General features: G+C 34.5%; 1 protein-coding gene across 2 annotated transcripts in view; it reads right to left on the minus strand.

Moving 5' to 3' along the window:
* The window catches only part of Arhgap29 (Rho GTPase activating protein 29), a 60,264-nt gene extending 39,194 nt beyond the window's left edge, over positions 1-21,070 (minus strand). Inside the window, exons 1-2 of one of the 2 annotated variants that reach the window (XM_026409622.2) lie at positions 20,925-21,070; positions 12,744-12,980 (exon numbers count right to left, since the gene is read on the minus strand). In XM_026409622.2, coding sequence (XP_026265407.2) covers positions 12,744-12,948 — 205 coding nt within the window. In that variant the 5' untranslated portion in view covers positions 12,949-12,980; positions 20,925-21,070. Of the gene's footprint in view, positions 1-12,743; positions 12,981-20,703; positions 20,769-20,924 lie in introns of those variants that run through there. The other variant, XM_026409623.2, reaches the window with a different exon arrangement.
* Positions 21,071-22,093: the final 1,023 nt, after the last annotated feature.

The raw sequence follows: 22,093 nt of genomic DNA on the forward strand, positions 1-22,093 counted from the left end.
GGATGCAGATAAGAGTTTTATAACCCCCCAAAAATAAGTGATCATATAATTTATCACCCAAACCAAAATACTTAGTAAGTAAAAAGGAGGATGCTCCTCATAATCATGCTAGCATAACAGGCATATTGTGGATTATCATTCCAGGCAAACCAATATGTATTATAAACCTACCTTTAGGACTCTGAAGTAATCTTCAGAAGTTTGAAAAAATAACCATCTTAAACATAGTATGATTCTCCTTTCCTTGACCTTACATAGCATTAGCATTTAATAATGGTTAATATTTATTTAAATGCTCAGTTTGTGCTAGGCACACTTAAAAATGCTTAAAAGATATATTGTCCCATTTAATGTTCATGACCTTATTAGCTATCAATTCTCCATTGTACAGATGAGAGAACTGAGGGTCACCTAAGTTTACCAAACTGTGGAGCCAGAATTTAAAGTCAACATATATAATTCCAGAATATATGCTCTTAATGTTATACTGCCTTCCTACTGAAATAGTTCAGCTTAAAAACCGAAAATAATTTTTAAAATGTAATATTATAATTAAATGTATATTTATGTTTTCAGAAATGTTGGAAGATAATCACTAAACAAACTATTCATTTTACAGAAATGTTGGAAGATACCAGAATGAAGAGCTATCTATAGCATAAAAAATAAAAATATTTCAACATAATCCATAAAATATTCCATTTATTAAGAGCACTATCAAGAGTGAAATAAATGCGTAGAACAAGAGGAGCAATGGGTGGAGGTGCCAGGAAAACAAGATAAAGAGCTGGGCATATCAGGGCAAAGAGTATTCAGAGAGAAGCAAAAAAGAGTGGTCCACATAGTACTAGAAGCAAGAGAGAAAACAGGGCCTTCCAGGAAAAAATCTGATTCATTCATCTATCAAATTTTATTGACAGGGGAAAATTAAAAAAAAAAACATGAGATTAAGTATTAGCTTAATTAACTCTGGAAGTAAGTAGATTAAATAAGTAAGACTAAAGGCAAAGGAAATACTCTTAAGTACTGTACTCCAATTGAAATTTTTTCAATGGGAATTTGGGTTTATAACTGACACCATTATACATGTACCCTAGAACTGAACAAATGAATAAATGGATAACATGGTGGAAGCCAAGCATCTCATCTCACTGTTACAGTGGAATTCAGAAATAAACAGGAGGAGGAAACTATAATTTTCCAGGTTGTGATGCATTAAAGTTGGAAACTTCAGTAAGAACTGATGTTTGGCTTGATATAAATGGTTACACCTAGGATATTTATGGATATGCATATATGGACACGTGGATCAGCACAGACATATGTATTTCTCTGCTGTCAGCCAAGAGAGTCTATAAACAAATGCCACCCCAGTAGCAACAAGCATAACTAGCACACCGGTCTTGGTTCCTGAACCATTCTCCAATAAAAGGAATCAGAACTCATTTAAGAAATGACTAATTGTAGGACAGGGGCAGGAAATATACAAGTTGAGTCAAAAGCATCATAGAGTGCCAGAAACTAAGGAAGCAGGAGGGAGCAAAGAGAAGAGAGTATGGAGAAGTATCAGGGAACAAAATCTATCAAATTATGCTATGTCCATGTACAAATATACCACAATGAATCTTGCTTATATGTATAATTATAATGTACTAATTGAAATAATAATAAAAAAAAGATTAGTAGAGTCAGCAGATCAGGAGGAGGAGGAGAGAAGGGGAAGGGAGGGTATTGGAGAATGATAGGGATCAATGATGTTATGTGCATGTACAAATATGGCATAATGAATCCCCACTATTATGTATAGTTATAATGCACCAATAAAAAACTTTAAAAAGTGAAGAGGGTATGTCAAAGGTGTACAAAAGTCAACTGAAAAGGTTCCCTCTGTCCAAAGCTATAACAACTGGAGGAATAAATAGTACTGACTTTATACCTAAAGTATAAAAAAAAAATCCATACATTCATATTAATATAAATGAATGAACAGATTAGCAAATGAGAAGAAACAAACCTCTTGTGTACAAGAATACTAAATACTTTATGTAGATACTTTGCCCTCTGAGAGGTATGCATAGTGATTTCTTCCAAAGAGTACAATATGCATGGGAGGATAAAAGCAGTAATTTCACTGTGTAGAAGGTGACAAACACCACATAAGACAGTTAATCAAGGTTAACAACAATAATAAATCATGTTGGTAGCAAGTACCCTTGAGATGATAGGATGAAAAAAAACACTGTACATCTGTAATCTCTCTTTCAATATTTCACAACCTCGGTCTAATCATGAGAACATCAGAAAATTCTAACCAAAGGACATGTGACATAGTATATAGCCAGTACTCCTTGAAACTTTCCTTACCAAAAATGAGGAAAATCTGAGAAATTTAAGAGACAGGGAGAATTTAAGGAGACATGACCATTAAATGTACTGTAAAAGGATTCTAGAAGACAAAAAAGGGCATTTGGGGAAATCTATAAAATCTGAATAAACTATGGACTTTGTTCAACAATAAGGTAGCATTATTATTGGTTACTGTCAAATATTGGTTCATTAATTCTTACGAAGTTAAGGCAAACTGGACATAGGATTATATGGAAACTCCATATACTGTCTCAATTTTTCTATGTATCTAAAACTGTTCTAAAAAGCAAAGTCTGTTTTAAAAATGAAATAAAAGCCAGTCAGAGATTTTAGGAATTTTATGTACAGCTGGCATTTTCTCCATAAACCTAATTTTTAAAAATCATTTATAATTTTTAATCCTTAGGACAAATATGAATATACAACTTAATGAACTATATTAATTAAATAAACAATGGTTTGGTAATTGTGGGTGTTAAGTTTACTTAGTTAAGCCAATATAGCATAGTGGTTAAAAAGGATAGCCTTTGGAACCAGACTCCCTGACTTCAAATTCTACCTCCATGGCTGAGAAACTTGGGCAAGTTACTTAATCTCTCTGTGCCTACTTTCCTTGCCTATAAAGAGAAGACAAAGAGGGTCACTTCATAGAGTTGTGAGATTAAATGAGTTAAAACACATAAAGCACTTAGAACAGTTGCTGGAACATAGTAAGCCCTCTATAAATATTTGCAGTTCCTATTATCTTAAGCAACCGAAGATATACGTTATAAAGGTTGGATTCTGAAACAGAATCCAGTAACACTGAAATAAGACAAACTTCTGGGAAAATAATACAACTTGATGGTTGTAAGGAAAAACTGTAAAACACTCCAGACTTCCTATGTTATCCCAGTTTTGCACAAGTCTCTTCTTTATACTATGAAGCTAGTCTATGCTAATACTTCTGGATACTTACCAAAACCAAGGTTGAGTGATGAGCATCACAGAGAATTGTAGTACATTCTTTTTGAAACCTAATCTATGGTAGTGCAATAGTATAGATGCTAAATATTCCCCAAAGGCACATACTGGTTCTCAGCATGGCACTATTGAAAAGTGGTGAAATCTTTAGAAGGAAGGGCCTGATCACTGGGGACATATCCTTAAAGGAGACTTTGAGACCCCAGTCCATTCCATTTCTCTTCTCTTCTTGTTCTGTAGCTCGATTTGTTCTATCATATAAGTCTTCTTAAAAATTACTGCAAAACACTCCAATAACTGTCAGCAAAAAATACCAAATTGAAATTCCGTTTTTTCCTACAATCATGTGCTGCCTCTCCATGGGCCCCAAACCATGGGGGTGTTAATTGATAATGAACTGTAAACCAAAATAAATTTTTCTTTATATATATATATATACACACACACATATATATACATATACATATACACACACACACACACATATATATATATATCTTATGTATTTTTATATCTTACGTAATGACCCAAAGCTGACTAATAATCTCAAAGAGAAAAAAGCTAGTCATTTCTAATATTCACAATAAAATCAACAGATATTAATATACTTGAGAAATATTCAAGAATATATTGTTGTATTTAGAAATCTCAGGGCAAAAAGAGCTTTATTTTAAATGATTGTCAACAACCACCACCAATTAGTATAGGGTATTAAGGAAGAACTACAAAATACTAATGACCTAAATGTCTAAAGAAACTAGGGTCATAAATTCTGGCCTTCTCAGAGTCAAGGAAATCAAGTATATAGACATCCACCACATATTTCAAAATTATTAAATATTTTTAAATTGTCTCAGTTTTAATTTCTAATATAGTAGGTAATATGTAATAGATACAAAATACACAAGTGAAAACTCTTTGAAATCCTCAGTAATTTTTTTAACAGATGTCATGAGAATCCCTGCTATAAGTTTTCTTAAAAAATTACTGCAAAACAGTCCAATAACTGCAGCAAAAAATACCAAATTGAAATTCCGTTTTTCCATACAGAAGTCATTATAAAAAGATATTGAAGTTGGTCCAAAGCAACTTACTAAAAAACAATAACTAAGTTATTTAGAAACATTTCAAAAAGACAAATAAATTGCACTACAAATAATTCGAATTTCTATGATTAAACATATTTCTGAAGCCTATAAATCAACGGCAATGAATATGTCAACTAAATAATGTGTTAATCACAGAATCATAAACTTTTCTATATATTTGGGCAGAAGGGTTGACTACTAGGACATGAATATACCCTGGTAAATTTCACCTGGGACTTCATAAATTAGCAAGCCCTCAACCATTTGTGCCATAAAAAGTTAACAGAAGAAAAAAAAGGTTCCATTTTCCCCACAGAATAAAACTACCTCAAATTATCTTTAAAGAAGCAAAAAGCTGGGGCTGCAGTTGTGGCTCAGCGTAGAACGCTCACCTACCACGTGAGAGGCCCTGGGTTTGATCCTCAACACCATATAAAAATAAAATAAAGGTATTGTATCCAACTATAACTAAAAAGCAAAATATTAAAAAAAGAAGAAGCAAAAAGCCTCTAACTAAAAATATAACTTTTAAAAAAAGTTTTAAGGAGTTTAAACAGTTTGTTCATCAAAAGTAAATATCCCCTGCCCTGCCACCACAAAATAAAACAAAGCAGTCACACAATGAAAGCAAAAGCAGTAACTGTTCTTTCATAAAGTGTGCTTGGTGTTAGAAAACAAAAGATTGATTAAGAAATCTCGGTTCCAATCCTTGATCTACCACTGCCTTGAAATGATTATAAATAAAACTCTTGGCTTCTCTAATCTTAGATTCATTAATAGTAAGAGAGAATTGATAAGAATACCTGTTTTACTTTATAAGGTTGTTGTGAATACCAAATAAATTAAGAGATGAAATTTTTTGTAGTCTTAATATACAAATAATGATTATTACTAGTAAATCTATAAGCCATTCAAACTAAGTATCTTTGAAAACAGATGTGTCTCAGGTACAATGAGCAACAAACTTATGGTAAGTCTCAATGTTTTAGTTAATGAAAAAGAAACATTAAAGTTCCAATTTCATTTTACATGTGAAATCTAAATAAGTTACTTGGAAATAGTCATTACACATATATCTTATAAAAATACTTCTATGCCTGTCAACTTATAGTATTTAATTTTGTTCTATAACTAATACAGGATAAATTTTAAAGTCACAGTGGCCACACTGTAAATGTAATAAAGTTTAATTAATTCCACAAAAGTATTATAGATGTGAGTATAAGAAAATCCAACCAAAGTCTTAACAGCAATTATCTAGAACAGTAAAAAAGTATCTACTACCCTTGTAATATGGTAACCTGACTTTTAATTATTGCTTTGCCTATTTGTGCCATTTATTTTCTGCTTCATGCAGCTTATCAAGTGAAAACAGATCAGCCAGCTCTATTTTGGGGTTCTCATGCATTAACACAATACCACACTATTTATATTGCAAACATTTCATGGAAATGCTTAAGTAAATAAATTTTAAAAACCATTGTGTTTTCCTTTATTTTAAAAAATCTTAAAATCAGTCTTGTTAATTCAGCTTAACCTAACTAGGGAGCGCAATGAAAAGAACAAGGAGGAAAAAAGCATCAGAACTCATCACTAGGAAACTCCTATGTTCTGCTATAATAACTTTTGAATTTATAGGAAATGAAACTCTAGGAATAGTAGCTTTATCTACTTACCTGTGGACTGTAAAAACAATAACTGGTGACACTTCAAAATACTTGCTCTAAACTAAATCCAGTGATGTAGATACTGTTATCTCTTTTTAACAGATGTAGAAACCCAGGCACAAAGGTTAGAGCTAACTAGCAAGTAGGAGTAATGAAGATTACAACCTCAGGTATTCTGGCTCTAAAGTTTGTGTTCTTACTCACTACAATACATTGCCACATGGCTAAAGAAGTTAAAGCTTAATGACAAGATATTCTGCATATTTGATTTAACAGGCTTTAACTTCCAATAACTATGACAGTTGTTACTTTGTATAGTAATAAATTTGTAAACCATTCTAGGCAAGCACAGAAGAGTACTACAATCTTCTATAAACTGGTAGAAGTGTAATAAATGAGCTACCTGTATTTCATACTTCACTCTTCAAAGATTCATTTCATCTCTTTTTGTCTCTAAGTCATAATCTAATAACATTCACATTCATTTCTCCTAAGTGATACCTGTTAGAAATCACTTCTAAAGAGGATGACTTCTAGAAGACAGCACAACATATGGGACTAGCAATTTAATTTTCCTAATATCCCACAAAACTTGTGGCACACTGTGAGGCTAAAATTAAATCAGTGAAGTAAAATTAACACACACTGAAATTTGTCTGGGAAAAAAATTACCTAACTTACTGTACATTCACAGGGGGGTGGGGGTAGTTAGTTAATATACAAGACAAGTAATTAAATGTGCAAATTCATGCAGAATATCTCATAACAGAACAGCTAATGGTATTAAGCTTTTCATTTAACTCCTACTATTCAATAAAATTTGCTTTCCAAAGTTAACATACTTCTTCTAATTACAGTTCTATAAGATCTAGGATCTAAAATTCATCAGAAGCTACCATTATAAAATAAATTATGGTTTTACAAACTAAAATAAGCTCTTAAAATTAGAAGGCACTTTTAAAAATTCATGAACTTAACTAATTTATCTGAAACTGATGATAAATTTTTATCTTCCATTCTTGCCTATTTAAAAGACAAACCAAAACCAAACAACAAAGCAGAAAAATAAGGCACATAATTATAACAGTAAACTTTCACTAAAATCCATTTTAAAATACCATTACATAATCAAAACGAAAAACCTATAAGAAGTATTAGACTGGTTTTCTCCATCTAACATTTTATAATGGCACTTAACGCTTTCAAGCAATGAGTAGCAAAAAAATGAGGTATTTTGCACTAATCCTTCAAGCCTAATTAAAAAGACTTGCACCTTTAAAATTCACAGATTTTGGACCTCCTTGAATGACACTATATCTGGAAATGGGAAGATATGTCACAAAGGTATACTTTTAAACTACTGAATAAACTAGAAGTACATTTATAAATCTGTTATTTGAAATTCAGAAGACATTATTCCTCAGGGAGCAACCATAAACCTGAATTAGTACTTACACTGCACATACATTAATCTACAGTATTATAATTAAACAGAAGGTATTTATGCATGGGTGAATACCTTCAGTGCTTTCATATAAGATATAGATTTATCCCTGTAATTATTCATAATGTACCTTAATAACAATGGATAGAGATATAAAACTTCAAATTCTATATCTGCTACATGTATAAGACTACAGGGCAATCTTACCCTGCACATAGTAGTGGAAAGAGAATCACCAAACTACTTATCCTATCAAAGTAAGAGTGGAGTAATTTCATAGTCTTCAAATCTCTCACAGATAGCTATCATGGGAAAATTTGTGAAAAATTTTCATCAGAAAAGTCATAAAAACATTCTAGAGCCTGGGGAGAAAAGGGGATACCCTATAATATGCATTTCATAATTTGAAAACAAATATTTAGCTAATGTTTTTCAATTTCAAACTGAAAAGTATTCAAAATTATATATAATCTCCAAGTTAAATCAAATTCTAATTTACAAAATTGTAAGGCTGACAGAACCTGGTCCAAGTAACTTATTCTTAACAAATGATTAAATGACTTAAGACATATTCCAAAGCAGTAGCAGAACTAGGTCTAGAACCTGGATAATATGATTCTCTGGGAGAGTTTTTCCTGCTATCCTTTACTACCAATTAACCACTAAATAACCTAGCGAGAAAAATTTTTAAAAATATTTTTTTAGTTGTAGATGGACATAATATCTTTATTTTTTTATGTGGTGCTGAGGATCAAACCCAGTACCTTCCATATACAAGGTGAGCACTCTACCACTGAGCCACAATCCCAGCCTCCCTAGCTAGAAAATCATCTGCTTGTTCAAATAAAAAAGGGAATGAAAGTTACACATTCCAAAACCAACCCAAGGAAGGGGATTCCAAACAGACTTTTGTTTCTATTGTAAAAAACTTAAACATTTGCTAATTGTTATCAAACAACTTTTCTAGGTTTTAAAAAATGCTTTAGAAATAAAAAAATATATTTATAATGCAAGAACTCATCTCAGTAGTCTCAATAATTATAAAAACCAAATGTCTACATCAGCACTATCCAACAGAAATGTTTGAAATAACGGAAATTTTCTGTATCTTTACTCTTTAATATGGTAACCACGAGCAACATGTACTACTGAGCATGTAAAAAGCGCTACTATAACTGAGAAGTTTTTTACTTTAATTAAATTTAAACAGTCATGTATACCTAATGGCTACCATATCAGACAGTGCAAATTTAGATAATCCCTACAACATACAGAATGAGCTAGTGAAATAATGAAAACTGAGCAGTGCTTTTATAGAGTGCCTGCCATGTAAGGCAGGTGCAATTGCTTGGAAAGAATATACCATTCTGTATTAATGACCTCTGGGACCCCAAATAAGGCCAATATTTATCAGCAAAAAGAAGCTGACGAACATCATACAATCTTAATTATACATCTCATTGGGAAAATGTAGCTAAAAGTACTCGCCTTTATGGGTACCAAACGAATAAATTTTTTGCATATGAATTTATCACATAAAATGAAAAGCACCACGTACAAGATTCAGTATCCCTTATCTAAAATTCTTGGAACCAGAAATATTTTAGATTTGGGAATTTTTCAGGTTTTGGAATATTTGCACAAGTTTAACAGTTCAGCATTCCTAATCTGAAAATTCAAAACGCTCTACAATCAAGAAACTTTTTTTTCTACTGCCATGGTACTCAAAAAGTTTTGCATTTTAGATTTTTGGGTAGAGAATGATCATTTCTATGACTCACTTGGGTAAATGAAAATATGACCATAAACCAATCAAAAAGATACTTATCTAAGTCTAGCCTCAACAGTAGGATTAAACACCTCAGGCAATAGTCAAGTGAATTTGCACATTACTGCCTCATTATAATTAAACTATACATTAAAGAGGGTATTCTGACTAGACCAAAAGATGACTTGTCTATCCACATTTTTTATTCTTCAAGGCTAACTTTTCAATTCTTTAGCAGCTGACAGATATGAATTAAAAGGTAATAAACAATGCCAGAAATCTGAAGGCAAAAGACAAAGTATTGGCAAAGTTGCTGGCAAAATACTGACAAGGTTCCTTCACTTCAATAAAGAACAGTAAAACAGCTCTTTGCTGTCTGGCCACCATTTATTGCTGTAGTGGTAACTACAGAAGTCCAGGAATAGTTCTCAATTCACATGTTTCAAGTCTATAGAAATATAGGTAATAATACGACCTAAAAGAGTTATAGCATTTTAAACATTTTAACTGCTTGCTTGAAGACTATATGTGATCCTTATAATAACTCTATTAAGTAAATAAGAATATTTATTTATTTATTTATTTATTTATTTATTTATTTATTTATTCTGATACTCCAAGAAGCTGAAAATCACACTCAGGCTTAAACACAAGCATATTATTATAAAGCATTCTCCTCATCTTTTATAATGAGATTCATTTATATATTTATATATACTTCCTTGCTTTAGGAAAACAAAACAAAAAGGTTCCAGCTACTCAAATTAACTAAATAGTAATTTTCAGATTTGGATAATAATCTTCCAAAGACAGATAAAACAAATTCTTATTAAATTCAAAATTCATATTGACAGGGGATACATGTATCTTTCAAAATGCCTGAAAAAACAAGCATTAAAATCAATCTTACCAGTATGAGAGTGGGTTATCAAAAAAGTGTTTTTATAGGTTTTTAAAAATTAATTTATGGGCTGGGGCTGTGGCTCAGAGGTGGAGCGCTTGCCCAGCATGCATAAGGCACTGGGCTCAATCCTCAGCACCACATAAATATAAAATATTGTGTCTACCTATAACTAAAAAATAATTTTTAAAAAATTAATTTATAAGCTTTTCAATTATTAGTGACACATCTGTTATTTAAGTTAAAGTACTGGTATGCTTATTATTAAAAGGATAATGTCCATACAAATTTTTAAACTTAAACTTCAATGAATAAATTTGTTTCCCTATATATCCTTTTATCTGAAGAGGTAGTCTCCTTCTGTATCTTATTACTATTTTTCTCTTTTTTCATGAGGATTGGATTCCAATCTTCTTCTTTCCTATTCTCTGAATTGTCTACTCATAAATTAAAACTCATAATATTTTTTTGCCAATAAGGAGTGGTTCATTTTATTTTAAATTACCATCATTTAAAATATGTTAAACAAGGCGTATCTATGTAAAATGAGGATTTTAAAGGGTATAAAACTCCTAAGGAAAATAAACAACAAACAGAAATCCTAACTAAAAATCTTATTTATATTATTAAAAATGTACTTCCAATACATTAGATAACATCATGTTTTACCCTAAATTGAGGTAAATGATTTGTCAGTAAATATATCATTTTAAATTTCACCTTAAAAATTAACCCACTAACGAACTGTACGACAAAGAGAATAAAATTTACTGTTTACAAACTTAAAAATAAATTTTAAATAAATAATCCAGTTAAGAACAAATCTTTATTACAAAACTATGATCTTTAAAATAAATGGCAGATGTATCATTTCAATAAGGAATTTGTTACTAGTATAATCCTTAATATATTTAGGATATTTTTCCATAAAAAGTTACCTTTACCACAATTTAATCATCCATTTTAGACTTCAAAATCAACCTATTGAAATTAATAGGAGTGTGAGCAACTTCAACTTCTTTCTAATAATATTTACATACTCTGGAGCCAGGTGCAAAGACATGCCTGTAATCCCCACGGAGCCCTGGCAAGAGGATCTCAAGTTCAAAGTTTAGTGAGGCAATTTAGTGAGGCCCTAAGAAACTTAGTGAGACCCTATCTCAAAATAAATAATAAGAGAAAAATGGGGGAGGGGGGACTGGAAATGTGACTCAGTGGTTCAGTGCCCCTGGATTCAATCTCTGGTACTCCGGAAAAAAAAAAACAATATAAAAACCATATATATACATATATGTATGTTTAACATAATCTCAAAAGAATGATATATGACTGTTGCTTTAAGGAAAATTCAAAAACTAAAATTCTGAGACTTTGGGACTGGGGAGGTTGTTCAGTGGTAGAGTACTTGCCTTGCATGCATGAGGCCCTGAGCTCAAGCCTCAATGCCAAAAAAAAATAATTTTTTATTTTTTTGGAGGCTTCAGTTCTAGTTCAGTTATTTGGGGAACTTCAACTTGAACATTATAATTAGATTAGAAATATACTCTTAAATTTAGTATAAGCATGAGATGTGGTTTTAGATTCTGGTTGTCAAAATGCATATCAGAAAATAACCGTTTAACATAAATGATTTGTTGAAATCTCACACATTTCTATGAAGGACCAGGAAGTGTCATATAAATACAATAAAAGTGAAGTGTAATCTTCACTTTCTATAACATAACATAATGAACATGAAAATGAACTGCTACTTATCACAAAAGAACAGGAACTGTCTCAACTATTAATTATCACTGACATCAAATTTGGATATTAAATAAACACTAAAAGAAGACTTAGGTACTAAGATGAAGTCAGGGACATATAATTCTTTATTTCTAAATAGACAAATTCTGTGATTATCCCTTAATCTAAGAAGAGATTACAAATCAGCAAAACAAAATTAAGTTTGAATATTGGGGAAGAAAATTCATTCAAATACAGTCATTTAAAAGTTGCCAACAATGTGGAAAGCTGAATTAAGGCCAAAGCATCAAAAATCTACATTGTAAACATTAGTTTGCTTATTAAAGACCAATCAATGTGCTGTACTGTCTTTAACAAGAAGGTTTAGATTCCAATGGTCTCAAATTATCCTGGACCAAATTGAGAGAAACCAAAGACTTATTTTTCCTTTTTGGTACTCTTGTTTCCCCACCCTTACCAAAATTATTATATACTGCATCACTGTTTATTTTTCAAATTTTCTTTTACTTCTGTTCATTTTTTCCTCATTATTCTTATTGGTGCATTACATTTGTACATAGTGGTGGGATTTGTAGTTACATATCCATACATGCACATAACAATATAGTTTGGCCAATATCATTCCCCAACTGCACAATTATTTGGCTAGAAAATGGTTCATTTACATTGTAAACATCAAACATTTAGAGGTATGATTAAAATAACTAAAGCAGAATAATAACCTGATTCTACCATTGTGTACACACTTATCTGTAGGGTGGCTGGCAGTAAGAATGCTAAGAGAAAACAGTTGACAAACCTGAAAAAATAGCTTCTTTCAAATATATTAACACATGGGAGAACTTCCTGATATCATTCACCAACTCCTTGATGTAGTCCGGATCAAAACTGGAGTTGGAACTTATGGACTTGAGCCCCATTTCAGAAGTTGTAACATCAGTAGAGAGTTGGCCTGATGCCCAAACACGTTTTTTCTTTGCCTTTTTCTGTTTGTGAGCAAGCATCCTCTCATTTAACAATCAGAAAAACTGAAATCCTTAAGGGGGCAAGAAAAAAAAAAAAGAGAGAGAGAGAAACACAAATACTACATCAGCCAAGAAAACATATTAGAGTTTCACAAATTGCCCACAGTCCACCTTAGTCTCCTGTTTTCAATTTTAAAAACAAATGAATAAAACTCTGTACTATGAATAATAGCTTCCATTCATTAAGTGTCCATAACCTGACAATGCCCAATATGCAAACTATCATTCTTTTCATTTCACAAGTGAGGAACCTGAGGTTTAGAGGTTTAAAAATATGTCTATGCTCTCAACTGATAAATGATGAACTCTTGAGTTAAATCTAGATCTGCTTTAACTTCCTCTTAATTCCTAAGGTACATAATATTTTTAATTGTAAAAATTGTTCTGAAATATCACTTAGTAGGTCACATCTTCCCTCTATAATATCACCTTCAAAAATAAAGATGAAATATGGACTCTGAAAAAAGAAATGTTTTTAAAATCCTCTTCCATTATTTACTATATGCCCTTAGAAGCTGTTAATCATCTCTTCACTTTAGTATGCTTATTTATAAAATCAGAAAAACATCCTGACAACACCTACCTCAGAAGCTTATTTTACAGAATTAAATAAGACAGTCGTATGCAAGTATCCATTGAGCACATAAAAATAGTTTAATTACAGTTATTTTTTCTAGTGATATATATATATATATATATATATATATATATATATATATACATGTACACATACACGCTGACATTCTGGGTTATTAAGTTTCATGAAGAACATTTTTTGTTGAAAACAAGTTCTAAGGATGTCCCCTAATCTGATGTATCCTGACTGTACAAATAAATGTCATGTTATCAGAGAAATATTTCTGGTAATTTAACGATGGAATAGTGAAAAGGCAATGTTTAGAATTATAAAAAAAAAAAAAACAGATTTGAATCTTGGCTCTTGTGTTTTCCAGATGTGTGACTTATACAATTCATACTCAGGTTTGTGAGAAGATTAAAAGGCATCACAAAATTTAGAAATTTTTGTGTTAAAACATCTAATCCTAGCCCACTGGGACCCAAGAGAATCTTGAGGAATTTCTTCTTCATCCTTATTTTAACTTTCCAGAATAAAATCCCCAACTATTTTAAATTTCTTGAAATCAAAAAGGAAACAACTTGAGGAATTAGCCCAAGCATGATCATTAAAAGATTTTTCAAATATTTTGTCTTAAATATTTGGATACTTCCAAAATGAATTCACAGTACAAAGTTTTATGTAATGTTTTCATCATTTGTTAAAATACATTACTGTACCATGTACTATTATACCATGTATACCATGCCCAATTCCACAGATTTGGTTTCTCCCTGGGATTACAGTTCTCTAGTCTACCCCGTTCTATTTCTGCCTCTCCCACACTAGTGAATTGTCATTTCTTGTCTGAGCTACTGCACTAATTTCCTAATGATCGTTCCACAACCATTCTTGTCCCATTATAAATGTAGCGAGTAAACTTTTCAAACATAAATCTCATGGTATCATTTCTCTGCTCAAACCTTCCAAAGGACAAGTGAAAAAATGTCGTACTCTGTGAGGCTCAAAGTGAGACATGGTGGTTCTTGCCTGGTCCTGCAATGTTATCTGAAGTCACACTCCTGGCTCTCAACACTCCTGCCATAAACATCTCCTTTTCCTTCTTCTAACAGTATTTGTTTACTTTCACCCACAGTATGAAACATCATGACCAGTATAGATACATTAGTATGTAATGTTGGTGTGTGGTATGTGTCAGATCTATTTGTCTTTCATAAAACAGATTCTAGCTAAGGATCTATGAGATATACTCAGATTTTTTTCATTCTATTCCATTTTATTTTATAAATGCTGGTTACAACTCACTAAATTGTCTTTATACATGTAACGGGGGTCATGACATTATAGCTTAAAAAATACCTACTGTTCACATCAGGGTCCAGTCTACATGCAGATCCATTTGCCTGCAATATTCCTTCTTTTCCTTCACTCACTCACTCTGATCTTACCCAAAGATCACTTCCTCAGAGAAACTTTCCTGTACTACTCCCATGGCCCCATAATCACCATCATCAAACTAGAACAGAACCCCCTAGAGATGATCTAGAGCATCCTACACTGTTCATCACTGCATTTACCACAGTCCAAATAGATAATTCAGATCTTACCATTTAGACTAGAATCTTAAGGAAATTAAGACCTTGTCTTGGTTGTTAATCATTTGTTCTCTGTTCACAGCAGTGCTTTACAAGAGAAAGGATAAACTACTCAAACTATTTGCAGAATGAATAATGCATTTGCAGAAACAATGGATATAAATTAATAAAGTTACAACTGACTTTTACAGACACCAAAATAACTCTAGGTTTTTGCAATATTTCAAAGAGAAATTTTTTTTCAAAAAAAAATTATCTCTTTTTTAAAAAAGGACATGAAGCTGAGTAAAGGCAAAATTACATAAAATTGAAATAAAAGTTATATTTCTATTCTGTTTCTTCTAATTATAGCTTTTTAAGTTCCTTTATCCAATATTCTTTTGTTAATTCCAAATTATTTAAGAATAGAATTTTACACTTCAACTAGTTTCAAGTCTATCTAATATTAATTCTTAAATGTGTAATTTCTAAAATGAACCTAGGATGATTTTTTAGTAGTATAATTACACCTAGCTTTTGCCATCAACAGAAATAAACAAAACAAAAAAATTCAAGTGCCTTGTTTGGGCAGCTCTTGTACAAATCACTAACTGAAGAGCTATTAGCCCAACAAGTCTTATCACTTTTGCAGTTTACTTAAAGTCATTGTTTACCTCTGGCAGCTTTTAAATTTAGTAAATTAGACAACTGGTCACTGTTATTGATAAACATGTTTATAAAAATTAAAGATATATCACAAGTTTCAAATAAAACATTTCTCCTGAGTAAAAAGAATGTACTTAAGTAACTATGTCAAATCAGTAACCCAAAGTTGTAATAAAAAAAAAATATATATATATATATATATAATATATACACACATATTTGAAAATGTTTATACAAGACAGAGAAATCTGTTTTCTCTCTCCCCCTCCCACTCACACAAGGGGCACTAAAAAGGATTATATTCTACCTCTAGCCAATATTATGATTAATGTTCTAATTCTGTGTTTCTACTACTTTTCACATTTAAAACTGGAAAAGGGAAACATTAATATTACAACTGAAAAAATGTTTAGAATACAAATATAAGCCAAGTTTTAATAACTGAACTATGACAAATAAAGTTTAGACAATATACACTTTTCCATGATCATTAATATACTACTAATAAGGCACTTTTCATTTTCCTACATAACAAAATGGATATTTCTAGTAAGAGGTGACATAAAATGTAGTTAATAACAGATTGCAGCTAGTAATTTAATTAAGTTGGGTGCTAATGCATGAAAAGTACTTAGCATAGCACCTGGTTCATCATGAAGACTCAATAACTGTTAGTCATCATTACTTGCAGTGTTTTATTGTTTTTCAACACACTTGAGTAATAAATGTGACTTCACTACATCTGTAGATTGTGAGCAAGAAGCAATTCCAGAGATTTAACTGACTTCATGAAAACCTACTAAAAGCTTTCCAAGTGAAGTTTGAACTGTGTAAACAGATAGTTGAACTCTAATTCTTATAACATTTCTTCCAACTCTGAACCATAGACATTAAAAACATACATTACCCACTTATCATAGAATTTTGTAGCAAGCAGAAAATTTATTCTAAATTCTAAGTAATATAAATTAGAAACATGGACACAGGGTGGGAGTAGCTCAGTGGCAAAGTGCTTGCCTAGCATGTGGCAGGCCCTGGGTTGATCCCAAGCACTGAAAGTGGGTGGGGGGCAATGAAAGAAAGGAAGAAGGAAAGTTATATACAAACTTGCTGTCGGTCAAGTGGCTTTTCCAACACTTCAGTAACCTGTGTCAATCAATATCCCCTATTCCATGCACATACAACCCCAAAAATGCACATTATAGAAGTATTTTATTTTAGGCACTGGACTACTTGAAATGTGAAATGAATCGTTTTCAAGTATCTGTAATTAATAGGACCCATTCTTACTATTTCCACTACAGGAAAAACTGCAGATGTTTCAGAAATATGCTATTTTAGCACAATTTCTGATATGGTAAGAATCTATTTAAAGATGCTAAAAAAAAATCAGAAGAGTTCTGAAGGTCTTTAATTACATTTTTAAACGCACTCCTAAGTCTAGTGCAGTGGCACACACACACCTGCAATTCCAGCTACTTGAGAGGATGAAGCAGGAAGATGGCAACCTCCAAGATAGCCCCAGCAATTCAGCAAATTAAAAAAATAAAAAAGGCTGGAGCTCAGTGGTAAAGTGCTCCTGGGTTAAATTTCCAGTAACATAGCAAAACAACAACCCCCCCCCAAAAAAAAAAGAACAGGCAGTGTTTTATCAATAACATGTAAACCATTTCCAAAGGAAGGCGTACAACACACATACACTTCATTCCTGTACAGTTTGAACCCAGCATGCTTGAAAAAGAGGAAGCTGCCCAGCCTCCCACGCCTCCAAAATGTCTAGCATTCCTGGCAGGCAAGGCTTGTCTCAGACCAGCCAAAACTACCCAATGGCAAAGAGCACGTTCCCCATCCTGGACTTAAATACAGAAGGAAAGAGAAAGAACCACCATCACCACCACCACTCCAGCCCCTCCCCAAAGGCCTAGTAACAACAGACAAAAGACACATGACAGACAAGAGACAGTCATGGAGACAGAAGGGAAGGAGAGCTTAGCTCTTGCCTTTTGCAGGTAAAATACTGTCCTCTGAAAAGGTAAGAAGCAAATTCCCTCCTGAGAAAGAATGTGAACAAATAAACAAAGGCACGGGTTCATCAGGCATTAGGGTTCAACCTTGAACCATCTCAGACTTGACCTCATCCCTTCAAAGAAAAAAAAAATTAAATTGAAGCCATCAAACCTCAAAACCCAACCAAAATAGAATTGAGACAAAACCACTGAGCTTGAGGAGCCCGCAAACAAAACACCCCTTATAAATTCAAAAGACAGAGGTGAGGAGAAAAACACACCACTGAAATCCTAAAACACCTCAAGGGGAGTGATGAGAGCCCAAGTGGAGTAAGAATTACAATCAGGGTTGGCAGGAGCGGGGCAGGGACAGAGGCAAGTCCACAGACTTAAGCCATCAAGAGCACACATTCTGCAACAAAGGCACTTGGGTTTAGTTCTTCACTCTTGACAATTACTAGTCAGTGTGCTTGTGCTGGTTTTTAACTTTAATTTGCCTATGTGAGAAATGAGTAAAAAAAAAAAAACAAGGATCTGTTGCGACAACTAAAGGAGGCAAAAAAAAAAAAAGCAAGCAATTGGTGTGGTACATGCTATCAGTTTGCTTTTACTGTGGTCACCATCATCAGCTCCCAGCCATGGCTTACCCTTCCCTAATACTTCTAAAAACATGTTAATTAGCTCCCACCTCTTCCTTTAAAAGGAAGACTGTAGGGGCTGGGAGTGTAGTTCAGTGGTAGAGTGCTTGCCTAGCATGCTTAAAGCCCTGGTTCAACCTACAGCACCACAAAAAATAAAATATAAAAAGGAAGACTGTGACACTTGAAAACTTTCTCAACAACACAACCTGAAACATTCTTCAAGAAAAATAAAATTCTTATCTAGCGAGGTATTATTGCAGAATATCTGCTCTATGAACAGGGTGGCTCATTTACTTACAACCATAATAATATTATTAAAGACAATATTAAAGCGCATACCACCTTCCAAAAAAAAAAAAAAGACCAGAATGTGCTCCTAACCTTCTTAAACCCCCTTGTTTTGTTACACACATAAATACGTCTTTATATGTGTGGTTCATGCTGGAAGTGAATACAAAATTAAAGTAAATGGCAAACAAAATAACCCTCAATGCTTCAAAGCAGAAACATCTAAGCTGGATCAATGACATCCTGGTATACATTAGAGATAATCAGCAATTCTGCACAGGAAGGACCCCTTACCTTCTGTGCTTATTAAAGTTACTCTTTACCTTCAAGCTCACATAAAAACATCATTTCTTTCAAAATGCCTTTTCATCCCCTCCAATGAAAATAATCATCCCTGTACTTTTCCATAGGGGATTGCTCATACTTCTATCAGGTAACCCACATTATGCCTTGGGCTCTAGTTTTTGGTTATTGTATACTGCCACTCAATAAACGGAAAGGTTCCTCAGGGACTCTGTCTAGCATAAAGTGAAATCCTGCTAAATTTTCAGAGTGAATGCTGAAAAAATTACCATGGACAGGAAGCAAAATCCTTCCAGGATACCTCCTGGGAATAATCTCTATGGTAGTACTAACCCACTGGGACCAAGAACTCTTGTAAAAGCCCACATTCCTAGGTCAAGGGCTTTCACAGCTGGGAGGTGAAGGTGCTGATAACTGACATGGTTGTTCTATTTTAGGGAGGTGGAGGGAGCTGGAGTGACCATACATTCACTGAATAGTGATTTCTTCATCTCAGCCAAAGTTCGGTATCCTGCCAACTTGAGGACTGAAACTTTTCTACCTGGGCTTATCTTGCTTTCTTCAAATTCACTCTTAAAAAGTCTTATCAAAATCATGAGACCAGAGCTATATGTATTGTAAACCTAATGAGGCTTAAGTGTCACAGTTCCTCACTTGCACAGTTCTTACAATAAGGAAGCATTTCTAAGTAGGCATTTCTGGCAAAGTGCCTAAAGAAATCACTGGGGGGAAAAAAAGGATCTAAATCGCTAAGATATACATCTATAATGTGCTGTGATTTATTTACTCATCCTTAATACTCACCTTCCATCTAATTTTGAATTCTTTTTCATGAAGAGACCTCTACTCCCAAAGTCAATAAAGAGGTGAAGTTAATCCAAAGAGGAAAAGATAGCTATAGAACAAAAAGCTCTCTGCTGTTTTGAAATGGTCTTGGAACATTCACAAATCACCTAATGCTCCTCCCTTCCTCCAGAAGATCCAAAGAACTCAGTGGATGTCAAAGATCCAAACAACTCAGAGTAGAATCCCATGCTGGGAGAAGTAGTAGTGAAAAAATGAGATAAATCTGGCTCCAAGACAAGGAGAGTCCTGGTCCACTTGGTTTCCACAGAACCCAGACAGCCTCTGGAATACCAGATTTTTGATCACGGACGGGGTCTTGAAGACAACCAGGGCAACAAACTCAAAGGGACGTGCTCTCCCTGTAGTAGCTGCAATCTCCCAGCTTATCAATTCCAATTTTGCAAAGCACACGACTTGCCCTAGGGCCATGGTTGGGAAAAGGTGAATAGAAACAGAAGGGACAGTAACAAGGGAAGGGCAAAAAAGGGGTACGATAGAGATGCATCAGAGGGGGCACTCAGAAAGAAAGGGAAGGAGAGTGTTCCTGCACCTTTAGGCCCCCCTCCCCACCCAAAGTAGTAAACAACCAAGGCCTAGAAGAGGTGAAGTGTGTTAAGAAAAAGTAAATATGGAACACGGGATGTGTTTCTTTACCTCAGCCTTTGTACTAGTCAGAATGAAATTTCAGGAAATGTCACCAAACTTCCAAAAAAAAAAAAAAATCCCACTGGGAAAGACGGACATGAAGACCCGAAAACCAAGAAGGAAAAGTAAAGTCCGCAAGCCAGTCTCGCCCGCGGTTCCCGCGGCGTCGCCCCGCTCCGGCTGCTCACCGAGGTCCGCAACGTTCCCACAGCGCCCGCTCGTGACGTCCCGCTCGTGGGCGCCCTCGCCCGGGATCGATACTCCCGGAGGACCCCGCCCCGCCCGCAGCCGCCTCGGCCCCGGGCCACCGCGTGGCCGCCCGGACCCCGGACAGCTACTGGCCGGCGGCCGGCTCTGCAGTCCCGAACCCGGTCCGGCGCCAGAGCGAGCACCGCCGTCCCACACTCACCGCGGCGCTCCATCCCGCGTCCCGGACGCGGACGCCCGCCCAACGCTCACGGCCGCCGCCGCCGCCGCCGAGGGCTGGAGCTCGCCGTCCCCATCCCCCACTCACGGCCCACAGACGCCCGGCCAAGCCGCCGCCGCCCCTGCAGCCACCGCCACGACCGCGCTGGCCGCGGACGCACCGCCCCCGCCTCGCACCGCCCGCCCCCCGGAGTCCCGCCATTGGCCGGCGCCCGTGGGGGCGTGGCCGGAGCGGGCAGCAGGTGGGGGTGACCGCTGGCTCGCGGGGCACAGGCTGTCAGCTGCGCGGCTGCCTCACCCAGTCCTCAAGGTCCTGGGACGCAGGGGCTGCAGCTGGGAAACGGGACGAGTCAGGGGAAAATCACCTTTTGCACATTCCAGTAGGGAGCAAGTCTTCTGTCCTCGTTTAATTGGACATTTCTCAGGCAGACACTATAAATTCCTTCTCAGGACTCTTGTCCTCAACTTCTTTTATAGAACTACTTCTTCCCTCCTTTTGCCTTCTGAAACAAACATACATTTTGTGCCTAACTTTAAAACTTCCCCGCTTTTTCTTTCTTCAGCTGATTGTCATTTTCAAAAAACTACCTGAAAACATCAGTTATTAATGTACACACGGTAACTGGACACATTGAAATGCTCAATAAATACTAGTTGATTACATGTCGATTTAACCATGCAACTTCTTCTTACCATTAAATGCTGCTGATAAATGGGTCTCATTAACATAGTGGGGGGAGAATGGACAACCACAATTAAAGCATTTATCTAGATGTTGGATCACACATTATATATGGAAGGTAAAAAGCACAGTGTTTATACTGAATAAAGTGCTGTACATATTAGTTACACTTAATAGCTCTACCAAGAATATTTTTCCTATTGTCTATGCTGACACATAACAGACAGACCATGAATATTCTCTGACAAATGAGCAAAATTATGTAAAGGGTATTTGGAAAAGTCATTCAACCTCATCCTTCCCTTGAATCTTTTTCAAAATATATGAGACATCTGCCATATTCTCTTTCTTCTTTATTAATAAGAGGACATTTGATATTTGAAAACATTTCCAGAGAAATATGGTAGTTCACTTTTACGATAAAATTAAAGTATTAATTGACAAAGAATGACTGTGAAAAATCTGCTATC

This window comes from Urocitellus parryii, chromosome 11 (genome assembly GCF_045843805.1).
Source record: "Urocitellus parryii isolate mUroPar1 chromosome 11, mUroPar1.hap1, whole genome shotgun sequence".
NCBI lineage: Eukaryota > Metazoa > Chordata > Mammalia > Rodentia > Sciuridae > Urocitellus > Urocitellus parryii.